Here is a 17,467-nt window from a genome sequence, read left to right on the forward strand (position 1 = left end):
AGTTGTAGGTAAAATGAGTGTGTGATGTAGGTGAAATAAATAAATGTTGTAATTTTAATACATTGGTTAACATTTATTTCACTGAAATTTCGATATCTACAAAATCATCTATACGCGGCAATGGATGACGGTTTTTAATTGTTACCTGATTCAATTACCGGTAATCAATGCATAGCCTCAAAGTTCCGTCTTTCTTCCTCACAAACAACACTAAAGCTTCTCAGGGTGAAGTACTAGGCTGAATAAAACCTTTATCCACTAATTCCTGCAACTGGATTTTCAATTCCCGCAACTGGATTTTCAATTCCCTCAACTCAGCAGGAGCCATTCGATAATGAGTTAAGGATATAAAATTAATACCTGGAAGCAAATCAATAGTGAACTCCACATCTCGGTCTGGTGGCAATCCAGGTAAATCATCAGGGAAAACATCAGGAAAATGCCTAACTACCCTTACATCCTCCACACTACAAGGAGCAACATCATTCAGCACCACATGAGCTAAGTATCCTTGGCAACCTTTTGATAACAACCTTTTTGCTCTCACAATAGAAATAACGTCATGTCTCACCCCACTTTGCTCGCCCACAAAAGTAACCACAAGTAATCCAGGACGATGGAAGGTAACTGTTTTCCCATAGTAATCTATATTGGCACGATTAAAATGCAACCAATCTATGCCCAAAATCACATCAAAATCAACAATATCTAATGGGATAATGTTAGCTGGCATAACTACATCCTCCACCATCACTAGACATCCTGGATACACATAATCAACATAACAATTCTCTTTTCTAGGCATAGCAAACTCTAAATCATACCCTAGAGGTGTAAGGTGAGGTTGCGTCACTTGAGCAAATGTATGAGAAATAACAGAATGTGTCGCACCACAATCAATCAATACTCTAGCAAATAACCAAGGATATTTAACTTACCCATAATCAAGTCAGGACTATTCTGAGCATGTAAAGAAATATTGTGGATACGCCCCTGGGTCTGCTGTCGTTCACCACGACCTTTATTAGTCTGACCAACTCGACCCTGCATAGTACGCCCCCGACTAGGCTGACCAGACAGCCTTGAAGATCCCACACTACTAGTAGCAATTTCTCCCTATTGAGGCTGTCCTTCCTGGTACCACTGAGATCCACCCGCTGGAATGAGAGGATATGGCATATAACCTCCAGAGTACTGAGGATACCCACTCTGAGAATAAAGATCATAGGGATACGGATACTGCCTTAGAGCATAAGGAACAGTATCACTCTGATAATGGTAAGCACCACCACGACCCATCTAACCATAACTACTAGGCCTTGGAACTTGCTGGATCGGCGCTGGTGGTGGTAATAAAGACTGTTGGGGTCTCTGCTGATTCTGAAGACAATTTACAGCTCTATGTCCCACTTGCCCACAAGTAAAACATCCACTGCTGCCTCTCCTACACTTTCCAAAATGCCTATTGTTACACTTGCAGCACAACAGAGCTCTTCTTCTACCAGTATCCCTCTGTCTCTGGCCTCTAGGACCCCTAGAAAATCTACCACCTCTTCCCTGACCAATGACACTAAAACCTCCGCTAGAAGAACTAAAACTGGCTCTACTTCACTTAAAACTTTGAGTCTTGCAAGGTCCTTGAGATGCTTAACCTTTGCCCTTATTGTCTTTTCTTTGATTGCCATCCTTTTCTTCTTCCTCACTCTCGCTAGGCATATTCTCATAATCCTCAATCCTCAACAAAATCTCATAGAACTCCTGATAAGTATCGTAAGGAGTAGTGGTCGCCATAGAACGCCATTTCTTCTTAGTACCCAATCTGAAACGACGAAGCATCTCAACCGGATTAGCAGCAACCTCCGGATGATAACGAGACAAATCAGTGAATCTCCGATAATACTCATTCGCCATCAACTTCCCCTGTTTCAATTCGGTAAATTATTGCTTCTTGTGATCAATATACTCAAGGGGAACAAACCTTTTCCGAAATACCTGTTTAAACACTTTCCAGTCAGCCACTTCCTCTTGGGTCAAATGGCGAACCTCCTATCCCTACTAGGATGCCGATTCTTTACCTAAGAACCAAGAAGTCGTCTCTACCCACCTTTCAGAAAGAAGATTCCCTTGACTCTGCAACACTCGAAAGGTGTTTTCAATATGCTCAAGCCATCGCTTTGCACCCTCATATCCTTCATGACCGTCAAACTTACCCAGCTTTAAATTATATATGGTCTCCAGAGGAGTCATCTGAGGAGGGCGGAGCGCAGACTGAATAGCAGCAGCAATAGCTTCCCCCAACTGAGCTATATCGGGAAAACTAGGCTCAGCTGAGCGACGTGGTTAGGGGCGGCATAGTTCTGACAGAAGACACCAAAACAATTAGAACACTCACAAAATATGCAGGACTGCCAAACCATGCTCTGATACCAAACTGACACATCCCAATCGAAATCAAGGTGCGCTGGTCATCGACCATATACACAGTGCGAAAGCAAAAGATAATAATAAAAGTATGAATAAATAAAAACCAAACTACTAAATAAACTAGTTAAAGTAACACACTAGTGTGAGACTAATTGTGATAAACATAATCAGAGCACAGAAAGCCTAAGTGCAATCTAGAAGAACGAATACTAATTACACAACACCCAAAGATGATCCTACATTTGTGATGTTCTGTCAGAACCACCGTCAAGTCCTCGTGAGACACCAAAGCACTTCTAACTAGAACCTAGATGGGCGCAAAACAGAAAGTGTGAGTGGGGAAAAACAAAGCTTTTCAAAATCATTTCATTCTCAAAAGTTCTAACCCCTCTCCGTAAAACCTGTATAATTTCCTAGAAAATAAAATATATAAATATATCATAACCATGCTCAGAGTAGCAACATTCACAAATATGTATGTATATAAGTCATGTCAACTAACTCAGCACATGATGTAAGTAACCCAGGTAATGTCAATCAATGCAGAAAATATGTCAGTCGGAGTCACCTAACGTGACCTGTATGGTTAAATCTAGAGCTCAAATCCATAACTCAATCACTACACCTGCACATGAGTTGGAACCACCAAAAGTGGTCTGTACGACAGGACTGGGTGTAAATAAATACGCTCAAGTGCTACGATCAATTGAAGACTGTGCGAATAATCGCGAGTCACCTACGAGTCAGAACCATGTAAAGTGGTCTGTACAACAGGACTGTGCATCTAACTTGAATCCAAGATGAGTGTGTGGTGCGGGAGGTGAATATCACGTGAAGGACTGTGCCCTACTCTGGGTGGGAGCACTAATATCGGGGTGCAGGTTTATGAGCTCTCAATGCATCTCACATAACCACTAATTCACAACCATAATCTATAAACTTATCTGGCACTTACCTATACGTGCACAACACCAATAAAAAATATATGCTACTACTAATGCATAATTAAAATAGGCAAAGACTATGCATGACATTTAAAACATATAAACAATCAATTTCATTTTCTGGAAAAAACCACAAGTGTATAGGTATATACGAAAAACCAAAAGCCCACTCACTGATATGTGGAAGGGTCGTAACCCCCGAGCCTTGAGTGACTGCGCTCGTCCTCAGGATAGGTCTCACCTATATGCGAAACAACTATAAAAACATCAATTTAAAGCACATAGCCAAAACTTGGTAATAACTTCTCATACAATGTTCAAATGGGGTGTTTGGATATACCAACATGATCTACTCAACCTCATGAACATCCCCATATTTTTAAAATAATTTTTCGAGGCCCCACAATGAGTGCACAGACCTACGCGCCCCCCACGCGCGGCCACATGACAGTCACACTGACAGTGTTAGTTAACGCCGTAAAAAATATTCCGTTAAACCCTAACGGATTCCATTAAAACTAATTGACGACGTTAGCATATTCCGTCCAAACTAATGCAATATTCCATCTTCGTCTCCGGCGAGTCGCCGGTCATCGGAAACTGGAAAATCTTTAAAACCTTCGTTTCTCACTCGTTTTTTTTTTTTATTTTTTTTTTATTTTTTTTTTTTATGAAATTTGCACCAATAGAAAGCTGGAGATGAGTGGAACAACGTTATACCTGTTTGAAACCTCAAAGATCATGCGATCTCGCTGGAGAAATTCGAGAAAACCCGGCCAACCTCAAAACTAGCTTTCCCAACGTCCACTTTCACCCAACGAACCATTCCGAGCTTCTTGAGGACCTCACTAAGCTTCCTAAAAGCTTCAAATTCCCTACAAATCAATATTTCACGTGTGCATGAACAGTGACAAAATCAGAGGTTCATGGTTTGACGTGAAATCGAAGGATTCCTTACCTGAATTTGGTATGATTGAACTCGTATGGTCCTCATGAACACAAAGGTACCATTTTCCACTTCAATCCGTCACGTTTGCAAGGGTTTTGAGTTTCGTCCATACAAGTGAGAAAGAGAGAGAAAGAGAGAGAGTCACAGGGGAAAGAAAAAAGGGATGGGTGTGTGTGTGTGTGTGTGTGTCCTGTAGAGTTAACCCTCCAAAAACAATTAAACACCCCAAAATGGCAAATACCCACCAAGGCAAAAATCGTCATTTCACACCTACGGTACGAATAATTCGGGACAGGCTGTCACATTTGGCACTCCAAAAATCTCATTCTAGACTCCTCACAAGTGTATTTTTCTTTCCTAATATAGAGAATTTGAAGTGTAGAATGAGATTTTTGGAATGTTAATAACAATTCCATTAACTTAAGATAAACAAATTGTCTTTAAACAAAGCATGGGTGTCATCCAATCTTTTGATTATAAAAAATAAGATAAAAAAAGATAATTAATGTTCTTACTAATTATTTTACGATTGAACAAATTTGTAATTAAAATATTAATTAAAAGGTGGTGAAAAGATAGATCACTCCAACTTTTCAATAAGTTCACCCAACAAAATTTGTTAATCTATAATATGTCGAATTTAACCCTTGAAATAATAATTTGGGAGAAAGAAAAATTCAAAAACTACCATCTCCAACTTTCTCAATTCCAACTCCATCATCTCCACAATCAAAAACCAAATCCGAAACCTCAATTTCTCTCCCTTCACAAAGCAACCATGGTGGTGTTCGCCAACGTCTTCGTCGTCATGGTCCACTCCAGCATGCTGGCACTCCTTTGTCTCTGATCGACTGGGTTGAGAGAGGGAGAGACGGAAAAAGGGAGGGAGAGAGAGGGGAGGACCGGAGGAGTGGGAGGCAGCGGCCCCGATGGATTTCTGATTTTTTTTCTTTAATTTGTTTTTCTTTATCAAAAATTGTTTAAAAGGTAGACCATCTGAAATCTAAAATTTCGATTTTAAACTCGTTTAGACCATCTTTTATCATTGGGCCTAAAACAAATCTTTGGATAAAACTTAAAGTTTGGGCCGCTTTAGCCCAAAGAACTGGCCGAGCTTATTTTCTAGCCCATCACTGCACGTGGACGCGGCAAACACAAGTCCAGACTCGGCACACTAACGCGCCCAACGCTTTTCCACGTGACATAGGCGGCAGGGCAGTCAGCTCTGGGACCCAACGCCTTTTTTTTATGTGATCAAACGACTGGAAATAATGGGTGGTTGGTTAATTAAATGGTTCGTATTCAATTTTTTTTTTTTTTTTTTTTTAAATTTGATTTACAGATACATTAAATCCAACACTATGATCGAATATGATCAACTTTAATAAGAAAAATTTAATCATCTAAAATTAAATTTGACAGCTAAAACAATTTAAAAAAAAAGTATTTAAATCAAACACACTTAATTTTATTACAAAGAAAGGCTAACACCACGTTGTTCCATGCTTTAACGTTTCATGGGGTAGTTTAGTAATTTTATTATTTATTGAAATCTAAATATTTTTTAGTTAAAATGTTCATAAAATATGTTAAGATAATCTACATAAATTTTAATTTAAAAGTTACCCGGAAAAAAAATAGCCTAATCTATTTTTTAATAATCCCTAGCTAAATTTTTGAGCGAAAACCAATTAATGAGAAAAACTGTTGGAGTTGGGCCTTACTATAAGAATTAAGGGCAAGTTTGAAAGTTCAGTCACAAAATTTTTTGTTGGGTAAACTTATTTTGAAGTGTATCAATAAATGCATTATTTTGTTTATTTGGGAAATTAGGAAATTATTAAAAGACCCATGTATGAACATTTTTCTTTATTCAACCGCTAAATATTTTTCATTTGAAATTTAGGCGTTTGAAAAAAAAAAAAAAAAAAAAAAAATTTCTTAAGGCGCTTAATTGTTGATGAACACTCAAATAAAATATATAAGTGCACATATGACGGTGTCTATAATTGTCTCATGGTGCAGTTTATTCTGATGCAACCGATAGCTTTCTTAGTGATTTTGTGTGTAGAAGAATCCTAATGGTAGTGATCATCATTTTTTTTTTTTTTACAGTTTGTCTTCAAAGTCAGTGTTGCTTGTATGCAAAAAGTGTTCCCTTACCCGTTTTGTTGGCAATTTTGTGCACATAGTCTTCCAGATGACGGAGTATGAAGTGGTCGAATTTCTAGTTGTAAGAATTCAAGTTTCTTTGGCTTTGGTGCTGGATGTATTCTCGTTCTTGTCACACCCAAAAATTTGATACGGTAGCTAATAGAATGGTCAAGTTGTTGTTATTTTTTGTTTTGAGTCCTTTTTGTTTGAGGATCCCTCAAATTTAATCCATAATGCACTATTTGAAGTTTGTACTTTTTCTTAAAATGCTAATAAAACCGTTATAGTTTTGCCATGAAAAATAAATAAGTACGTAAAAAATTTGCAGACAGTAATAACTAAAAAAATTGGGGTAGAAGCGTCAAAAAATTAGTGGTTGTTAAAATCTTCTAGAGTATAAGTAGAATTAAAATATATATAATAATAGAGATAAACTATAAAAGAATATTTTTTATAAAGAAAATAAGTATTTTATACTGTGTAAACATAGAAAATATAAAAATTAGTTTAAATGTTATAAATAATCAAAAGAGAGAACCTTTGCTAGAGATCAAAATAGAACATGATAAGTATCACTTTGTCTTGTTTTCTTTACTTTTGTTGGTTAAGAGAGATGAATACAGAAGAAAATAAGTGAGTGAAACTTGTACAATTTCTTCTTACTTTTTGCTTTGAGCTTTTGTTGTTTGCAAGAAAAAAGTGAAGTTGTTTCAATGTAACAATGGCACAAATTCACCTCTTTATTTGGAGTTTTTTTTTGACACATCCCGACACAAATTAAGGTGTGCTGGCCGTCACGCCTTGAATTTGGTCGGGGTGTGTCAGTTTGGTGTCAGTTTGGTGTCAGTTCGAATTATGGGAAACAATTTTCGGCAAAGGAGATGAAAACTAGTTAGGATTAGGTCGCTGTGCTAGATAATGTGTTAAAAATAGGCAAAAAAAAAGAGAGAACATTTACTAGAGATCGAAGTGGAACATGATAAGTCGCCCTATCTTGTTTTCTTTACTTATGTTGGATGAAGGGAGAAGAATACATAAGAAAATAAGTGAGAGAAATTTGTATAATTTCTTCCTGCTTTCTGTTTTGACTTTTGAGCTTTTGTTGTTTGCAAGGAAAAAATGAAGTTGTTTCAGTGTATCCACTAATGCAATCTCACTTCTTTATATAGAGGTTTTTCATTTGACATTATACAGTAAACAGTGGCACACCTAAATAGGAAAGCGAAACATTATTCACAAGGTCTAAAAATGAGTAGTGAAATTCAATCATCCATCTTACAAAGTTTTCATGTAGGTCATCCTACTACTTTTACAGTGAACATTCATACTGCTTTTACAACATTAAACAATAACTATCATTTTTAAAATAGAATATTGTCGACTTTACCATAAAAAATTTCACTCATTCACTCTTAATAAGGTAATGTGGACATCACATAGCCACATCAGTATATAGAATAGTATCAACAATTATCATATCATTTAGTTACCGTAGACTGAAAAATCAATTTGACAAAAAGTTTACACCAATACAATTTTAAGAACTCATGTAAAATTCTAAAACTGAAATACACGTGGTTCATTTTAAAACCATCCAAAACCCCTAATCCAACATTCACAATTTCAACTTAATTTAGGTTTAAATTCTTACATGCACGAGTTTCAATTGGTAAACTAACAGGGCGAAGACTTTTGGCACAAAGTAAAAGTTCGGAAATTCAAAATTAATTGAAAGTTTAGAGTGCAATAAAGCCTACAAATTGCAATTTAGAGGTATTGTTAAAATTTATCGTAAATAAGATAAAAAAAAAAATACTAAAATTGAAGTTTTCTTCTATCAAATAAAATGGTATTTTATTTAAATTTAAATTTTAAAGTTTATAGCGTATTTTCATCGTACAAATTTTAGAATTTTCATCTGACTATCTTTTAAAAAATCATTGTAACTAAAGTTTGTAGAATTATTCGAATGTATAAAATCGATATGAATACCAAGTAAAATATTCAAGATAAACTGTTTAAATGATTTTCCAGTTGAAAGATAAAACCGTATTACTTAGAAGGAGTGGATTGGATATGTAGTATTATCCTTATTTTTCTATCAAATAAAATGGCACTAATTCTTCCTCTCGAAATAAGATGGCATTTATTCTTCTTTTCCAAATAAAAAGCATTTATTCTTTTTTTTTTTTTTTTTTTTTTTTTTTTTTTTTTTTTTTTGGGCTCAAGCCATTTATTCTTCTTCTTCTTTCAAATTAAAATGGCATTTTTCAACTCTTAGATAGAATATTCCATTTCAAAAGAAGAAAAGAGAAGCTAAAAAAAATCGACAACCCCATAAAAGTGGAGAGGTCGGCCAACGTTCCATACCATGCTCGCTCTCCCTTCTTCTCGTCTTGTTCCTTCTCACCACTTTCCCAAAACTCATCTCCAGAAAACTCACACACGCAACCCCACTAAATCCGGATCTCCCTCGCTAACAATGGCGTCCCTCTCATCAAATGCTCACGCACTCGATAGGTATTTCTTTTATTTTCTTGCTTTTTTTAAAAAAAATTTATTTTTGATTCTCCAAAGCAAAATTTCCTGCTGATGTTGTTATTTTATTTCATAAATGGTAAATTTTGTAAGAATCAGTGTTTGTTCGAGTTTTCGTTGTATTGCATGGAAAGTATAATTGTTGGGCAAAAATTATATATTTAGAAGAGCGTTGCTGTCCTTGTTCATTAGCTATGAACATTTTATGTGATGAAAATAATTTGAGTGATTTAGTCTGAATTCCGGTTTACAGGAATCGGCTTGTTTGAGAATAGCATTGTTCTTATGAATTCCAATCTTGATTCTGAACAAGCAAACAAACAAAATTGTCAATTTGTTCTTTCTTAATTTTGTGTGGGATCGTTGGCAAATTGCTTAGTTGAACAGGCCAGCCTTTTCGCCGGCGATCCACTAGACCTTTAATGTAAAGCTGTATGTGTTTGAGCCCTAGTTAACATTTGGCAACCCGCATACTAAGCGGAAATCCGCTCCTTGTCGACTTCGGGAAAAGTTGTGTTCTGTCTAACTAAAAACCTTTCTTTTCCCCTTGCTTGTGGTTTGGGTCGGGGATCAATGGTTGATATAATGGACAGTTGAAAAAGTTTGATCCTTATCCTGCCTTAACAAATATGTTCATTCTTATTAGCTCAAAGGGTTCAACCCCTTCAGACATTGATGCTGGGACTAAGGGGATTTTGATTGCAAATCTATTTGCCTTGTGTGCACAGTGATAAATTAGCAAAGTTATTTGTCTTCTGGTTACTTGTTATCAGCTTTACTTTGCCAACTTAGTATAGCTTAAACTCGAGAAAACACTAAGCGGGACAAAAGACCGAAGCTCATAATCTTTCTTAGCACTGCGATAATTTTCTGCATCCTATAATATTCGTAGTTTTATTAAGAGATCTTTGTGCATGCATTTTGTAAAATGTTAAGACTCACCACAATTGACAAGAAAGCTATGGTATCTTATCTAGCATTTAAGGATTTTTAACTGTGATATATGTTTACCTAAAGTAGTATTTACTTTTAGAATAAACTGTTTTGCTTCATTGGGCCGAGCCACTACACATAGCATCTTAGTTTTGTCACCTTCATATACTTTCAGTTTTTGTGACTGATTGCTTGCTTTAATCACCTTCCATTTTGTGATGACAGAAAATCTTCTCTAGCTTGTGTCGCACCTCTAGAAGCAATTCTATTTGATATTGATGGAACATTGTGTGATTCAGATCCCTTCCATTATTATGCTTTCCGTGAAATGCTTCAAGAAGTAGGCTTCTCTCTCTCTCTCTCTCTCTCTCTCTCACGCACACATATGCACAAACACAGCATTTTTCTCAGACTCACGCTTTGGTGTACCACAGGTAGGTTTTAATGGTGGGGTTCCTATCACTGAGGAATTCTTCAGTGAGAAGATAACTGGAGGACATAATGAGTATCTTTGTAGTATCCTCTTTCCTGATTGGGATATCGAAAGAGCAAGACAGTTTTTGGTAGATAAGGAAGCCATGTTCCGAAGGTAACTTCAAAAATCTGTCAAGAAACTGCATGCTTGATATCAAATACATTTCGGGTATATAACACATTGGTATTATTAGTTAGACTTCTTCTGTGGATGGAAGGAAATTATCTTAAACTGTATCAACTACAATCTTCCTTGACTAATAGGGAATTCTATTTCTGTATCAAGTTGTGGAATTATCTCTTTCAATTATAAAGGACCCTATCTCTTGTCTCAACTTGATTTACTGAGTGTGATGTTGCAGATTGATATCTGAAAAGATAGAACCTCTTAAGGGCCTACCTAGGTTGCGCCAATGGATTGAAAAACAAGGCTTGAGACGGGCTGCAGTAACAAATGCTCCAAAACTAAATGCCGAGCTAATATTATCAAAGTTGAAGCTCACGGATTTCTTTGAAATTGTTGTTCTTGGAGAGGAATGCGTACGAGCAAAACCATTTCCTGATCCTTACTTGACGGCTCTTGAAAAGCTTAACCTGTCAAATGAGCATGCTTTCATCTTTGAGGTTTGTCTCTCAGAACTTTGTGCTGTGCAATCAACAATAGCATTCGATCTTCAGTAAAATTTTGCATACATTGCACTCATCTCTGTTCTACTTTTGGTTGTCAAGGATTCTGTTTCGGGAGTGAAAGCTGGAGTAGCAGCCGGAATGCCGGTAGTGGGTTTAGGCACAAGGAACCCCGAGGAAGCATTGATTAATGCCGGAGCCTCCTTTGTTATTAAAGATTTTGATGACCCAAAATTGTGGGAAGCACTGGAAGAGATTGTGAAGAAGGCGGAGTAACAACGCTTACAACTCGAAATGCAATGACAAAGAACAATGATAAAGTAGCAAAAGGTGTAAGCTTCTAAATTTCTAGATAAATAACCATGCTGTACTTGTGTAGTATAGTGTTCTGGCACAGGGACATCCTAGTGAAATATGGTGATCCTGCTCTATCTTAACTTCAAATCATGTTTTTGTTGTACGTTTGAAAGCTCAATCAATAAAAGCTGACCCTTTGATATTCGTATCCTTTTTAGTTTCAAGAGATATTATTTTGTTTTTAGACTTGATTTATAAAAACTCAGTGCCCTTTTAATGCCTATTTCGCTATCAGTTTTTTTTTTTTTTTTTTTGGGGGAGATAGAGGGAAAATACAGGAGAGAATTGTATGAAGAATGGGAAGAAAGGGTGGTGAGGGATGTGGAAGAAATGGATATGCACGACCAGAAAAAAAGGGGAAATGCATATGAATATGCCCACTTTACATCAAATCACCTCGCCAAATTTAGTCACATCTAAAATGAAAGTTTAGAGACGGAAACGAAGCTGGGTGACAGATTTTGCGAACATTGTTGTAATTAACCCATGAGAATTGATAAAACACATTTTTTTTAGCTTCTTATTCATTCTTGTTTATTCAAGTTTGTTGTTTCCATTAGATTTATTCGGGGCTCGGGGGATAATAAACGAGCGTCAAATTCCCTTACTTAAAAGAATTGTGCTAACTTAAGGGATTCCCTCCAACCATCACAGGGTGGAATAGTAGTTGGAGACGAATTACAAGCTTGTATTCCACATAACATGTCCTGGGTTCGATTCATGGCACCGATGAATTATAGGATGGTGATCAGGAAGAGGCTGAAATGTTTTTGTGAGTCTTTTCGGCCACTGATAGGGTAGTCTGTCGTGGCAAAACTGCCTGCTTTTTTTTTTTTTTTTTTGATTCCCGCCATGTAAATTAGTAGAGTGACATATAGTCTTAATTCTTAGTCCGATTATGAAACACCGAATTGCTGGCCATGTAAGTGTTTTACTTTTATGCACAGAGGGAAGCGAATTTTAACAAAGTACCAAATATCAACGTCACGCAAAAGCTAAAGCAAACAATCTTAAAATCTGAACATGAGATTTAACGTGGTTTGGCTCAAAGTCTATGTCCACGGGCGAAGCATGGTGAGGAATTTCACTAAACAAACAGAGGTTACAAAAGAGTGTTTAACTCTCACAACTCAAATCTTACAAATTACAGCCCTAAACCAAACAAGTAGAGAACTCAACAAATGGAGAAGATTCTCTCAAATTGTTCTCTAACTCACAAATTGATTTTCACTGAATTACCAAACGAATGAGCCATGAATTTTCCACTCATGATTCCAAACAATGACCTCGATCCAAAACTGAACTAAAGAAAACTCTCTAAACTAATGGTGAGGCACACAAAATACACTAAACCTGAGGCCCTATTTATAATGCATAGGACTTAGGTTACAATGAGAATACTAATCCTAATTGGAAGTAAATCTAAATCCTAATCAAATAGGTAATTTACACAATCTCTCAATCAAGTAAGGAATTCAACCAAAATGTCAAATCCAAACCCAATTAGGACGCCAAAAAAAAACAAGCAACACAAACCTAATTTTTGCATCATCCTAACTTTGAACCGTAATCCAACAGTAAGAGGTAGTTATCACAAAACAATAAACTTGAAGTAGAGACGTGATACTGAAGTTCACGAAGAACAAATGTAAGCCAAAAAGATTCGGCACAAGCAAGAGTGGGCACTTGGGCGCGTGGGTTGTTTGGTGGAGCTTCAAGAGACATGATTTGGCCCATGAAATAGCAAGAAATTCGACACTCAACCCAATCTGCATTAGAATACCGAAAAAGCAAAGGATGCATGGAAGAGCGACTGAATGAAATTCCATGTTCAATTGGGCCTTTAATATGAACAGAGAAACATCATTAATTGCATAAGCAGCGCCAAATCTATTAAGGGACTGAGATGATGATGAATGGTTTGAGGCCAACCTCGATGCCGGGTGTTGGCGGATTCGTCGGGTTGACGTGGAAAACTAGAACCCAAACCAATCGCGCAGGTTCTAGGGAGATTATGTTGAAGTGGACTTCAACATGCAAAGGTGTGGGAAGGGAAATTAAATTGGTGGCTGAGATACAAACATAAGAGTATGAGAGTTTAACTAAAACAGATAAAGTAAACCTTGAAAATCTCTTAAAAAATAGAAAGCAGTGAAAACTTTGTTTAATCAAGACCCAATGTTGTGTATCCTTCCAATTTTGAAACACAGTCGGAATCATCAAAACCTTGCAATGTTGGCAGAAGGTTGAGGGAAGGCGCTACTGAAATTTGGAGCAAAAGTTTTGATTGGAATCGGAGTTGAAGAAGTAGTAAGGGAGGAAAGTGGCAAGAACTATTGGGCTTTAAGATTAAATAAAATGTAAGGAAAACTAATGAAAAGGGTTTGAAAACTTTGAGTTTTAATGATATGAATAAAATAAAAGGTAGAGTGAATAGTACCAGAATTGACTTTTTAGTGTAAAAATGTAGTTTTTCGTTAAAATAAACAGTAGCTTTTAGTTAAAACTCCTTAAAATAGCTTTTCGTTAAAACTCCCTAAATTTAGGATTCAGTTGGCATTTTGTTGCACGTGCTTTGCACGAGTTGGGCACTTCCTTTATATTGTAATGGTCACTATTGCTATTCTTTTTTATAAAAAGAGGTGGACCGGCTAGGTTTGAGTATGCAAGAGATGAAAAATGGAAAGCAGGGTGGCCTTGGGCTCAAGGTTGGAGAGAGATTTTTGGAAGCTCTCGATCAACCCAAACCCCTCCCTAAAATCACTTTGTCTACTCCAATGTCCAAATCCCTCCTTGATATTTTGCTAACCCACCCTCTCAACCCAACCAATTGAGACAGAGGAACCACCCCCACCTTCTAAGGAGATGACCAAATTGCCCACATTTGGTGGTCGTTGCATTTGGAATCAAGCCAGCTAAAGGGTCATTTCACTACCACACTAGGCCCAACATGCAACTCAATTACTTCAGAGTTGTTATGAAGAAAGGACCAATCCAAAAATGGTTGATGACAAGAGGGTGAATAAGTTAAAATTGAAGTCTCATTTCATAGCAAAGATGAATAGTGCAATTTTTTTCCTACTTTAAACTAAAGTAATAATACTTATATAGATATAGTTTCTCCAATATCTTAACCAGGATGCATTATTATGTTTTGAAAATAATGAAGTTACTTGTTATTGTTGTTATTATATTAATTTATGAAACACAACATATATAAACAAGCAAAGTAAAGTTGGGATGATTCCCATATACAGTATACCATAGGAAAAATATTTTATGCATGTACTGCTGATGACTCAAAAAGTATCACGCAATTCTAATTAGAAAAAGAAGTCATCAGAAATTCATTTGTTATTACAAGCTCGTGGGTGAAAAAGATATTTGTCATAGAGATTTTTTTGATATGATTTTATGAAATTTAAATATATAAATATATAATATTTAGATTTGAAGACATATGTTTTTGTAGGCTTCACTCTGTTATGTATTTCAACAATATTCAACCGTCTATTTTTATGTTTTAGCTCAAAAGACATGTTTACAAAAAATAGCACAAATTTGAAATCATATGATTATTTTGAATTAAATTTAGTGACTCTTTATAGAAATTTGTATTCGTCATTTTGTCTAATTTTTGTAAAGATGATCTATAAATAATGTTCCAAAATACAGACAGTTTGTGTTTGTCTTCAAATCTTAACCCATGTATATCTATGCATATTTAAATTTATATTGGCATTGCACGCACACTACGTATGTGAATAATCGTGAGGTTTAATATTTTTAAGACATTTGATAAGGAAGTAGGCCTAAGAATTTCTTGCACAATCTTAATAACTCGACACAAAATAATATGAAAATTAAGTTTCGGCTCAACCCATTAATGAGTCTAATCATTATTGGGTCACCCATTAAGAACCTATTAACAAGTTGGGCCAGTATCGGATGACCCGATAAGAACCCGATAATATATTGTTTCCTATATCTAGACATTAGATATGGTAATTTTTTGCATGATCCGTTCACCCGTTACGCAATGACACGACCTGTGAGCAAATTGGGTCGTTATCAGATCACCTATTAAGATAACAAGTTTGACACCGCACGACTCGTTAAGATAACATATATGATACAAAAACGACATGAGCATAACAAACAAGACATGTTTAATAGATCTACGAGGAAGGTTAGGATAGAAGTATAGATATTTAAAAAAGGAGAAATTAGGTTCCCATCCCTTTTTTTGCTACACCATTGATTAAAACCCTATTCCTTTTCAATTTTTTATCAAGGTCCTTGGATATTAATAACATCATTAATTATTTCAATAATAGATATTTTTTATTTTTCAATATATTCCCTTAGTGTTAAAATGTTACAATTAGTATATTTATATTTATGACTAAAATTTTTATCTTATATTTTTATTTTTAGTTTGTACCCATTTTTAATTTGCAAACCTTTTTTAATTTGTACCTGTGATAACCCGTTCCACAATTTTATGTTTTTATTTTATTTTTAAAAGCGTGAATTTACCAAATTGCCCTAAAGGCAAGGACTTTGACTTCCGTTGACCATCGACTTGAGAGATGTGGGACTTATTCTTTTAGCATATCCTCGTAGTACTCGTTGGTACGAACGTATAGGCGAAAGCCGTTTGCGAGTCCGGATTATAACGGTATAGTTACGGACGTTCGAAATTGGTTATTCAAGGTTTAGTGTTAATTAAATTAAATCCCCAATCAGCAATTGGTTATTCAAGGTGAAGCCCAATCAAAAATGGAGGAAAGAAAGAAAAGGAAAAAAAAAAAAAAAAAAAGATTGGGCGAGTTGCCCAATCGGGAAAGATGAGAGGAGAGAGTTCTGGCGAATCAAGAGAAGAGAGATAAGGACACTAACCAACCAGAGGAGAGAACAGGAGGGAAAGGAGGGAGAAGGAGAAGGAGGGGAAGTCGGGTTCCCTTGACCCGCAACCCGTTTTCAACCTGGTCAGCAAACACCTCCCTTTTCGACGATTTTTACCCATTTTTCTGACGAATTGCTTTCATAAACCTCTAGAGAACTCCTCCATAACCTTCCCTCTATCCATTCCATCTCAAATTTGGAGAGATTTGGCCTTGAAAATAGAGAAATTCGCAAGAAGGGGTGCGGCGGCTTTGGCTTCGAATCACCCAATCCCGAAGCAATTTCTTTCAATTTCCACCACCCATAGCATCCTCTTGAGGCCTAGAACAAAGCCAAGCAATGGTTTGGACGACGGGGTTGTTTTGGAGTCGGATTGAACACACCTGCAACCTAGGGTTTCGCACGGTTTTGGTGAAATTGAGGTACTTCCAAGCCAATTTGGCCTTGACCACAGGTATAAAGTTTACTCTACTCACTGAGATTTTTATTTCTGTAAATTTTGGTAATTTTTGGAAATAGTTGGATTTTCCGGCCAGTCGGGCTGGCCGACCACCACCCGCAGCGGCGCGTGCGGCGGCGCGTGGCCAGTGGGCCGCCAATGCTATTTTTAGGCTATGTCGAATGTCTTGAATTCAGTTTTGTCATTTGAATGACGTAGGTTGATCGTTGGAACCTAAATTCGTTACGATACGTTACTTGATAAAAATGGGAATCGATGATCCGACCGTTGGATCGTCACCAAAATTGGCTACATTATAATACGTAATATTTAAAGATCATAGGAATTTATGGATCGGGAATCCGACTTATGGATCTTCCTGAATTGGATTTGTAAGTTAGTAAAATAAATGTTCACGACCACTTGTTTTAGGCAATTGGCGAAGATCTGACCGTTGGATCGTAATGAAATTTTAATATGTTATTCTAGAAACATATTGTGTATTTTTGGGAGTTGTGGATTGGAAATCTGATATGCGGATCTTCCGGGTCAAGTTATACAGGGTTGTAAACCCTACCGTCGATCTTTGATCGACTGTTGACTTGTGGTCAATGGGTCTCAAACTATTTTAGAATGTCGTTGAGGTTGTGTTTTATGTGAATTACGTATTCTATGGATAAGAGTTCTGAGATGTGATTTGATAATTGGTCACAGGGACCA

At 36.5% G+C, this 17,467-nt stretch overlaps 2 protein-coding genes across 2 annotated transcripts; one reads left to right on the forward strand and one right to left on the reverse strand.

Annotated features, from left to right (window-relative positions):
* Positions 1–220: 220 nt before the first annotated feature.
* LOC137747953 (uncharacterized) lies at positions 221–1,299 on the reverse strand. The gene is made up of 2 exons (XM_068488076.1): positions 1,185–1,299; positions 221–762 (listed from the first exon to the last, which is right to left on the reverse strand). Exons 1-2 carry the CDS (start codon positions 1,297–1,299, stop codon positions 221–223), a joined length of 657 nt encoding a protein of 218 aa, XP_068344177.1.
* A 7,500-nt stretch (positions 1,300–8,799) lies between these two features.
* On the forward strand, positions 8,800–11,542 carry LOC137747135 (haloacid dehalogenase-like hydrolase domain-containing protein Sgpp). Its single transcript, XM_068487159.1, has 5 exons — positions 8,800–8,991; positions 10,168–10,282; positions 10,377–10,531; positions 10,779–11,040; positions 11,146–11,542. The coding sequence occupies exons 1-5, from the start codon at positions 8,843–8,845 to the stop codon at positions 11,317–11,319; spliced, it is 855 nt and encodes a 284-aa protein (XP_068343260.1). The 5' UTR covers positions 8,800–8,842; the 3' UTR covers positions 11,320–11,542.
* The last annotated feature ends 5,925 nt before the right edge of the window (positions 11,543–17,467 follow it).

Source organism: Pyrus communis, chromosome 10, assembly GCF_963583255.1.
Source record: "Pyrus communis chromosome 10, drPyrComm1.1, whole genome shotgun sequence".
In the NCBI taxonomy this organism is placed as follows: Eukaryota; Viridiplantae; Streptophyta; class Magnoliopsida; order Rosales; family Rosaceae; genus Pyrus; species Pyrus communis.

Bases quoted from the DNA above. Each gene is read 5' to 3' on its own strand.
- LOC137747953 (XM_068488076.1), bottom strand. From the start codon at position 1,299: ATGGGTCGTGGTGGTGCTTACCATTATCAGAGTGATACTGTTCCTTAT. The intron at 763-1,184 runs GTTATATGCCAT...ATGTGTATCCAG, and splicing joins GTATCCTCAGTACTCTGGAG to GATGTCTAGTGATGGTGGAG.
- LOC137747135 (XM_068487159.1), top strand. From the start codon at position 8,843: ATGCTCGCTCTCCCTTCTTCTCGTCTTGTTCCTTCTCACCACTTTCCC. The intron at 8,992-10,167 runs GTATTTCTTTTA...TTGTGATGACAG, and splicing joins AATGCTCACGCACTCGATAG to AAAATCTTCTCTAGCTTGTG. The intron at 11,041-11,145 runs GTTTGTCTCTCA...TTGGTTGTCAAG, and splicing joins AGCATGCTTTCATCTTTGAG to GATTCTGTTTCGGGAGTGAA.